The 8,567-nt window shown below is 40.7% G+C and overlaps 2 protein-coding genes across 3 annotated transcripts in view; one reads left to right on the top strand and one right to left on the bottom strand.

The window, feature by feature from the left end:
- The window catches only part of dock8 (dedicator of cytokinesis 8), a gene marked incomplete in the record, with an annotated part of 66,148 nt that extends 57,660 nt beyond the window's left edge, over positions 1 to 8,488 (bottom strand). Inside the window, 1 exon segment of one of the 2 annotated variants that reach the window (XM_014002688.1) lies at positions 8,239 to 8,488. In XM_014002688.1, coding sequence (XP_013858142.1) covers positions 8,239 to 8,291 — 53 coding nt within the window. 2 annotated transcript variants of the gene reach the window in all.
- cbwd (COBW domain containing) overlaps positions 3,617 to 8,567 on the top strand; it is a gene marked incomplete at its 5' end in the record, with an annotated part of 23,038 nt that continues 18,087 nt past the window's right edge. Inside the window, 1 exon segment of the mRNA XM_014002691.1 lies at positions 3,617 to 3,652.

The raw sequence follows: 8,567 nt of genomic DNA on the forward strand, positions 1-8,567 counted from the left end.
TACGAACAAAAGTAAGAGAAATTTAGGATAAGAATACGAACATGTTTTTGCATGAGGCCCAATGTTTTGTTTTACCTCGATATAATCGAATCATTAATGATATAATTGATATGTTGATATATTGTTACACCCTTATTATATAAACCCTTACATGGGCATCTGGTGTGTTTGAATCAGTTATTTACACAAGTTTGGATGAATAATTTCAAGCAGCAGCAGCAGCTAGCTGTAGCACTTTCGGGTGCAAACTCATGGATCTGTGTCCTGGACTCAAAAAGCTTTGGTATGACCGTTGTAGTCATGTACACAAACAGCCAAAACGCAGCAGAAATGCTACATTTTCACTCAAAAACAGTGTTGTGTAAACAGGACAATTGTTTTCAATGAACTCCAGATCTGAAATATCCCTTAAAGCGGGGGTGTCAACCTCAATCAAGGGGGCTAAAATTCAAAATTTGGTTCAAGCCAAGGGCCAACATCTGTCAATATTTATTGAAGAAATGTTATTATAACAAATCATTCTTATAGAAAWACAAATGACCTTTCCAAATTGTTTTATTTAGCTTTTAGAACAAACATAATCTAATGAAAAAAGAAAAAAGGATTGGAAAAAGGCATCATTAGCATTCATTTTGCACACTTTACTTTATGTTTTCCATTTACAATCCAGCAAATCTCTCGCTAAAAATCTAATTGACTTTAAAATAAGAACAGAACACAGCAAAAAATATTCAAAGTCAATTTCCTGTTGCTCTTTCTACGACAAAAACAAAAATTCAAACTTAATTTTCTTGGCTTAAACATTGGCCAGCTGTCATGAGAAGAGCATAAGAGTGACAAAAAAAAGAGAAGCCATAAAGCTATTTCACCTTTGGGGCCGGATAAAATGTTATTGAGGGCCAGATTTGGCCCGCGGGCCCTGAGTTTGACACGTGTTAAAGTGTTGAACAAGCCCTAAAAAGCTGTCTGAACGCAAAGRCTGCAAAGGAAACAGTAACCAGGACGTACTTAAAAACACCAAAGGTCATTATTGAATGAGCAGCATCTGTCCACATCTCTGCAGTGAGCACGTGCAAAACACCAGAAGCCTTTACATCATCCAGAAAGCATCTTCAACAAAAAGCCATTTAATTCTCAGAAGTAAGACTGAAACTACCATTTAAAAAAAGATCATCCTCGCTGATCACAAAACCTGATGACAGTAATGTCTGGTTTGGTTTTCTTTGCCTCAGTTTGGATRAAATTAGTAAACGTCATCAATGATCAGAAAGCTGCTGAAGAAACAGCTGCTCTAATGCAGCCGACAGTTACAACAAGAGAAAAGACATCATGCTTTATTTATTTTATGATCTATATATAAACATGCACACAATAAATACGAAAAAACATGTTTTGTCAAGGAGATTAAATAATCAGATAGTTTTAAATCATTATAAAAATAGGTTTAAAGAATAATAAAACATGACTAGAATATAGTCGTGCTGTCACAGATCGATGTTTTTTATTACCATAATCATTAATCTCATGTTTGCTGTCAGGCTGTAATGATGAGATCATCCCTCACAGGGGGGAAAAAAATAAAATCACATCTTATTCCAAATATACAGAGAATGCAAAGCAGGAATAAATGATTTATCATCAATCAAAACTGAACAACCTCCGTCCAAACAGCTTTGTGTGAAATATTAACGACGCGTCAAATTCGCTTTTGATTTGTCCCCAGTTCAACTTCAAGCTCCAGAGAGGAATTTGATTTAAATATACGACCCTGTGGGCGTTATTTGCATTAGATCATGGTTTCTTAAATCATCTTCCAGTAATAAAGCCGGGACATTTCTGAAGAGTCTCTGGAAATCTCTCCAGAGAAAATCTCCTTACTGCTTTCAGAGGATTCACATCATTCTTTCATTTCCCCTCCTGCAGAAAGAGAAAGAGGGAGAGCCTTTCCTCTGTCACGGCAGGCCTACACTTGCTCAAATGCTTTTCTGACATCACTTCCAAAATGTTCCCCAAGCGAAGAAACAGAACTCTCKTCGACACATTTGGGCAGATATACGTATCTGTAAATGACAATTTCTCTTATTCCAGCCCAGTTAAACATCTATTGAGTATTTTTAATCGCTTTGTTACTTTACATCAACTTATCGGGGGAAATAACCAGATTTTCAGATGTTTTCCTTTTRCCCCCCATACTTAAATATACCCTGAGGCACTGAATAACAGCTGCACAAAACACATGTCCTGGACAAAACAAGAACAAATTACATTTTTATGACAACTGAGCAAAATCCTAACAGCTTCTGTTAAACTGAAACTCTCCTATAAGCTTCCTGACAAACCTCAACTATTAATAATGTAGAAGAGGTGAGATAATCCTAATCTGGGACTTTTAGACCAAAGCTTTGGAAATGTTAGATAAGTGTCCTCCAGTGCCGTTTTACAGACCTGATGTATTTGCTCTAAACTGAWACATGTTGAACTTTCCTTTAGGATCATAGATGAGAATTTTTATAAATTATTTAAGCTATAAATCTGGCATTTTCATAGCAACCTCAGGGTTTTATTGGTTGACCTGTGACCAAAAGAGCAAGGCTCTGTTTTACAAAATGATCTATRGTTTTCCCTTTATTTTTATATTGACCTTAAAGGAGACATGTCATGCTTTTAAGTCCTTCTTTTTCTCACTTAAAACATTCAGTTGGGGTCTACATAAAGTGGAACTGCAACGCTTTGGTTTGAATTCCTCCTTATTGTAACTCCACAATCCCTTCTTTCAACCTTTTTCTGAGGTGTGTCTCAGATCAACTCATTTTGAGGCTGACTCTTTAAATCCAAAAGAGGCCCCGCCCCTCTCCAGCTTCCAGAGCGTTCCATTGTAGCTGGATAGAGGGGATTACGGCTCTATAGTGGTGCAGTAACTACGGTAAATCAATTAAAAGAWGTCAACAACAGAAGACTCGTCCACCCAGCCTTAAGGGCTCGACACACGGGACGCGACAAACTACAGCGATTAACGGCTGTCATCGCAGCCAGGGTGAAACCCGACACACGGGACGCGATAGCGATCGCAGCGTTGCGAATCGCGCTCTCAGATCGCTTGTCTTCACAAAATTTGATTGGTTCTTGACTCTGAAGGGGGGTGTGCATTACGACGTGTAAACTAAACAAATCTTGCAATGCTAATGATATTGAAAAACAAACACACATCAAGATACAGTTTTATGAGGAAAAACTTACCATAAACTTCACCCTGGTGCCAATAAATTCCCACAAAGCTTTTTAGTAATCACTTGGTGAAAGTGTTAGCTAACMGCAGTGTGTAGCATACTCTCCTCTCATTGGTCAGCCAATGAAACCCTCGCTGATTGGTTGTACGCTAAGCGACAGCGACAAAAGTTGAACATTTTTCAACTTTCATATGTCGCGTCGCAAGCTCGCGTGTGCACGTATACGAGCGCGAAATTTCACATGCACTATTTTCGCCGGTCGCCTAGCTGTAGGAGGGCAGGCGATTGTCGCCTCACCGCACAGGCTCCATAGGAAATGAATGGAGAGCGAGCGACGTCGCCTCCCGTGTGTCGAGCCCTTTACGTGTTGGAGCCAGGGTCTGAACCAGAGCCAGAGGAGAATGAAGACAATGAAACTGTAGTTGGTAAGTCCAGATCTTATTTAGAAGTTCTATCACAAATAGAGAATAGTTCAGAAAACATCACAGAAAAAAAAGAGAAAACTGAACGAGTTGAAAAATATGACCCAAACAGAAATGATCACACGTGTCCGAGTACAAACAAATCTTGTGCAGTTTTTTTTTGCTTTTCTCTGGACAAGATGACAATTTTGTCTTTAATCTAGAGGAATGTTGTTACCCCACCCAACCATCGGCTGTGGGACACGATGTCCTGTCCAAACATGAGAAAATAAACTGTTTGTCTGCACATTAAGAAAAAGAACTAACCTAAAATCAGTACAAAAATTGTCTTTACTGTGATTCTCAATAATAGTTTCAGTTCATTGATTCACCTTCCAACTGAGCTTAGTCACTTATGGAGAGAATCATCTTTTCCTGAACTAATAACCGTCTCAAAGTATTTTTATTGTTGTTATTGTTGTCTTATTGTTAATATAAAGTCTGTCCACTTAGAGGACAGTGACTTCTCGAACACCCTCCCTTGTCTAACCACAGATTTCTCCTCCTCCATCTTATTCAGTGAAGGAACAGGAAAACAGAGAGCGGTGTGGTGTACACAACAGGAGGAGAAAAAGCACACCAGAGGGATGTCCCCACTGTGTGTCTCATGCTATCATATGTCTCCAGACCTAATGGGTCGTACCGCTATCAGCACCATCACCACTCAGCTTCCTCTCTGAGGAGAGGCAAGCACAAACAGGAGTCGTTTCCTCCACTCAAACCACGGGGAAAAAAGTGACTAAAAGACACGTTCGTCTAAATTTACAACTTTGGAGTCATTTGTCCAAATTTTTTTTTTGTTTTGAGGATTTTTCACACACCTCGTAACGATGGCTGGCCCACCAGCAGACTTGAGGGTTAACAGAGGACATCAGCTGAGAACCCAGAGGAAATCAGATGAAACAGAAGATCCAGAGCCCCTCCCTGTTTGAGCCTTAAACAAGAGGTGGGGGGCTGCATGTGCACAGCTGGCCTCCCACCTGCCACCATATGCTTTTAAAAAATCACACCATCCTCAATTATGACGGACGATAACCCTTTAATTTTAGGAGTTTGGACTCTGACAACCACCCTTCCTTTCCATTCCTCTTTTCGTGCGCTCAGATGAAGAAACATTTCCTGGCTTTAAAACTGCCATCAAGAAAAAGTGAAGTGAAACCAGAGTGTCTTTAAGTTAGCAGGATTTCCTTCACACTCCACACTCGGTTCAAGATGTCCTGATAAGAGCTCACGGGACTGTAAAAGTACTTGCGGAGGGGGGTAAAAAAAAAAAAAGATTTCAAAATGATAAGAGCAATAAAACCAAGTCTACAAACATACCTCGTCTCATATGAGTGGTACGAGTTGCAAAATGTTCTGCAAGCTGGAGTTTCATCATGTGACTGTTGTTCCACACTGACCTCCCTCTTTAAGCCTCGCATTAATAAATAACTTCTCTTCAATCTGAAATAGAAACTAAAAATATTTAAAAAATTGAAGATATTTTGAAGACAGCTACGGACCAAAAATGAAACATCACTTTATAATCCGAGCTAGGAATACCGCTGCTAATGGCTCATTATGAACACACATGTTGCTCTGATTGACAAATTAATGAAAAGAAGACAAAACTAAAAAATATGTAAGCCTCAAATAGGCAGTAGCTTTACAAAAACTACAAGTCATATCTTAAAAATGATTCAACCGTAAGCAGCAGAAGGCCCTAAAGATATAAAATCTGATGTTTTAAAAGTGTTTCGTGTAGGAAATGTGAGTCTTCACTTCCTGTTTTGAATGGAACATAAACGAAGTCTTTCAGAGTTTGGGTGTCTCTGCACTTTGGGTAGATTTGACGGAAAACAAAGTTTTATAGAAGTGAGAGACACATCAGGTGAAAGAGGATACAAATGACAGTTTTCATGTAAAAATGTGTTCATGTGCCAAAAAGAGTCGTGGGAGCAAGAAGGTTTGCAGAAGTTACTGTGTGGGGAGTCATCCTCTGTCAAAAGAACAACCTGTGGAAAACATGGTTTAAAAAAAAAGATAAAACTTTACCTGTGATTCTGCTAAAACTGAAAAAGATTTCAAAAGTTAGTTCATTTAAAGCCCAACTGTGACCTTGTTTAAACTTTGAAGGATGTTCTAGTCTGATCTGCAGAGCTTCAAAAAAGGCTGATTTTTTAAATGGGTTTCCTCAAAATCCCATTGATCTCAAATATTTCTCTGCTCACACTCCCGCAAATTCTGTTTACGCTGTGGGACACACTGCTACTAAGAGTCATAGCACACAATTCCCAATAAAGCGGCGTGTTTCGGTTTGTAGTTTGACTTATTTCAAAGCTGAACGATGGGACGCAGGACACAATTCTGGAGCAGGATAGGAATAAGGTGTGCTTCGATGCACCTTTGATCCTGTGGCAGCCAATCTAGGGTCTTGTTCATACATGGCCAGGCCTTTAGAAAAACAAACATCTCCATCATATCAGTTTAAAATATATTGCACACACAGGATCGGTTTAAGAAACTCAACATATTGGAGCAGTTGGGTTTGCAAAAACAAACGAGCAAAAAGCATCTGAACCAAGGTAAAAAATCAGCACCTCTCTGACTGCAGTCGTTTTCCCTCCACTGCATGGCCAAACAATAACTATGAGACGTCAGCGCCATGTTATTTGTCGCAGACTGCAACGTGCAGACCTCTAAACCTCCAGTTTCCAATGTCTAAACACAAACAAAAAAAGGGAGAGTTCTCAAATCATTTCATTATTAATTGTTTTTYGTGATAAACGAAGTTTACGCGTGGATGAAAGGCCACAAATTGTATAAAAATRTATTCGGTTGCCCAGATATCAGCTACATGTGGACTAGGTCTAGGAGCCAGTACCTAAGTATCTTTACCAGGTACTTTGGGTTCACAATAGGGGTGTAACAATGCATCGATCCACGACAATATATCGACGAAATGATTCCATTACACCAAGGCAAAATGAAAACATCAATCCATATTGTCATCATACGAATGACGTGGATGAATACAGCAATCACAGACTTGTGAATGAAAGTGAAGACTTTGTGGTAGAGAAACATCATGGCGTCACCCAAACAAAATGGACACTAGGGATGCACGATATATCGGCATTAATATCGGTATCGGTCCAATATTTAAAACTGGGCTGATATTAATGTCCGATATTGATTTCCCACTTTTTTAGCTTTGGTTTTTGTTTTGGGAGGGGAGATGGTTGGTTGAGCAGCATCTGTTTGATCACGATAGTGATATTGATGCTGCGCAGCCAGGAATAACTGAAGTAGGGAGTCATGTCAGAGGTCTGGTTGTTTATTTACGGTATCAAAAAAACACACAAGTGTTTTTGTGCGTATATGTCCCGTATATGTATAATATATTTTGTGTGTTTGTGTAATATCGGTAAATTTCAGTTATCGGCCATAACAGCAATAATTATATCAGATATCGATATCGGCTGAAATTATCATATCCCTAATAATATCGTATCGTGATAAAACAACTGGTTTACACCTCCATTAACACTAAAGATTTAGGGTTTGCATACAAATGGTTACATATAATTGTGCCTTGGTTTGAATACTWTAATCATGAATATAGTCATAATTTACTACTACAGGAAGCACAAAACCCCACGTCATACTACAGTGCAGCATCTTCTAGGCTGCAGGCTCATCAGCAGCGCTGCGTTTGGCCCGAGACCCAGCATCCCCCTGCAGCTGAGCTCAGCTTTGCACAGCACAGCACAAAAAGAAACAGCCAGCCATGATTTCTCCTGGTCGACGGACACCTCCCTGATTCATCAATACAGTCGAAACTGTTCAAACTGCGTTCTGAATCTTAATATCTTTGCACACAGACACACTTGTTTTCATCCACTCCAGCTCACTAAACTTTCCGCACCCTTAAAACAGCAACACTTTGACCTGCTTTATTGCTCACAGAGGCTTTAAAGGCCTTATCTTCAGAAATGCACGGGTGTATTTTTGTTTAGTGACTCGTACTACAGTGGGGGCAATGGCACACAATGGACTTCCGTGCAGCTCCACTTCCTCCACACCTGGTCAGTGTCACAGCAGGAACTGTGAGCACATCCCCTCCTCTTGTGTGAGGTGTTACACATCACTCTACAGGAAGTGATCCACACAGTAAAAAACTCCAGATTTAGGATGATCAAAGAGGAAATGAAACGACAGATCCATCCTGCTGTCAGAATCCAGGGTGTTTGATCAGGGGAGGAGAAAAGAAAATGTTTCTGAGCGATCACATCACTGCTGGAAAGCTGKAGCTCTCTTCAGGGAACTCCCAGTAAAGTTAAAGAGAAGCTGCGTGTTTCTAACCCTCCAGGCGTGTGTTTTTTTTTATTATTATATTTTTTTCTTATTTATCTGGGACAAAGTGCAACAACCTGCTGCAACAGCATGTGCTGTCTGCTGCAGCTGGCAAAAGAAAGAGAAAAACCTCCTAACTTGTTGTCTAAAGTTAATTTCCCCCCTAACTCTCTCTTAATCAGATCGATTGAAACGTGCAGAGCTTCCAGTTTTACCTGTTGATCTTCAGGGCGAAAGCCCGTCGCTCCGCGGAGCCAAGAGAAGCCATCCGCCAGGCTGAGGGTCCGGTACAGCCGCGGGGGTTCCGGGGGTTCCTCTCGCCCCTTTTCTTCCTCCTCCTCCTCCTCCTCGCTGTCACCGCTCCTTCCTACCCACAGCTCTCTGCTCCTGTCATGTCAGCGCTCAGCTCGGGAAACAGCGGCTGCTCTGGGTGGAAACTTCCGCGTCTGCTTTGAGGCACCGCGTGGAGGAGGAGGAGGAGGAGGAGGAGGAGGAGGAGGAGGAGGAGTGGAAGGGGGGGAGGAGGATGGGTGAGGTGCGCTCC

The sequence above is a fragment of the Austrofundulus limnaeus genome, unplaced genomic scaffold, assembly GCF_001266775.1.
Source record: "Austrofundulus limnaeus strain Quisiro unplaced genomic scaffold, Austrofundulus_limnaeus-1.0 Scaffold14, whole genome shotgun sequence".
NCBI lineage: Eukaryota > Metazoa > Chordata > Actinopteri > Cyprinodontiformes > Rivulidae > Austrofundulus > Austrofundulus limnaeus.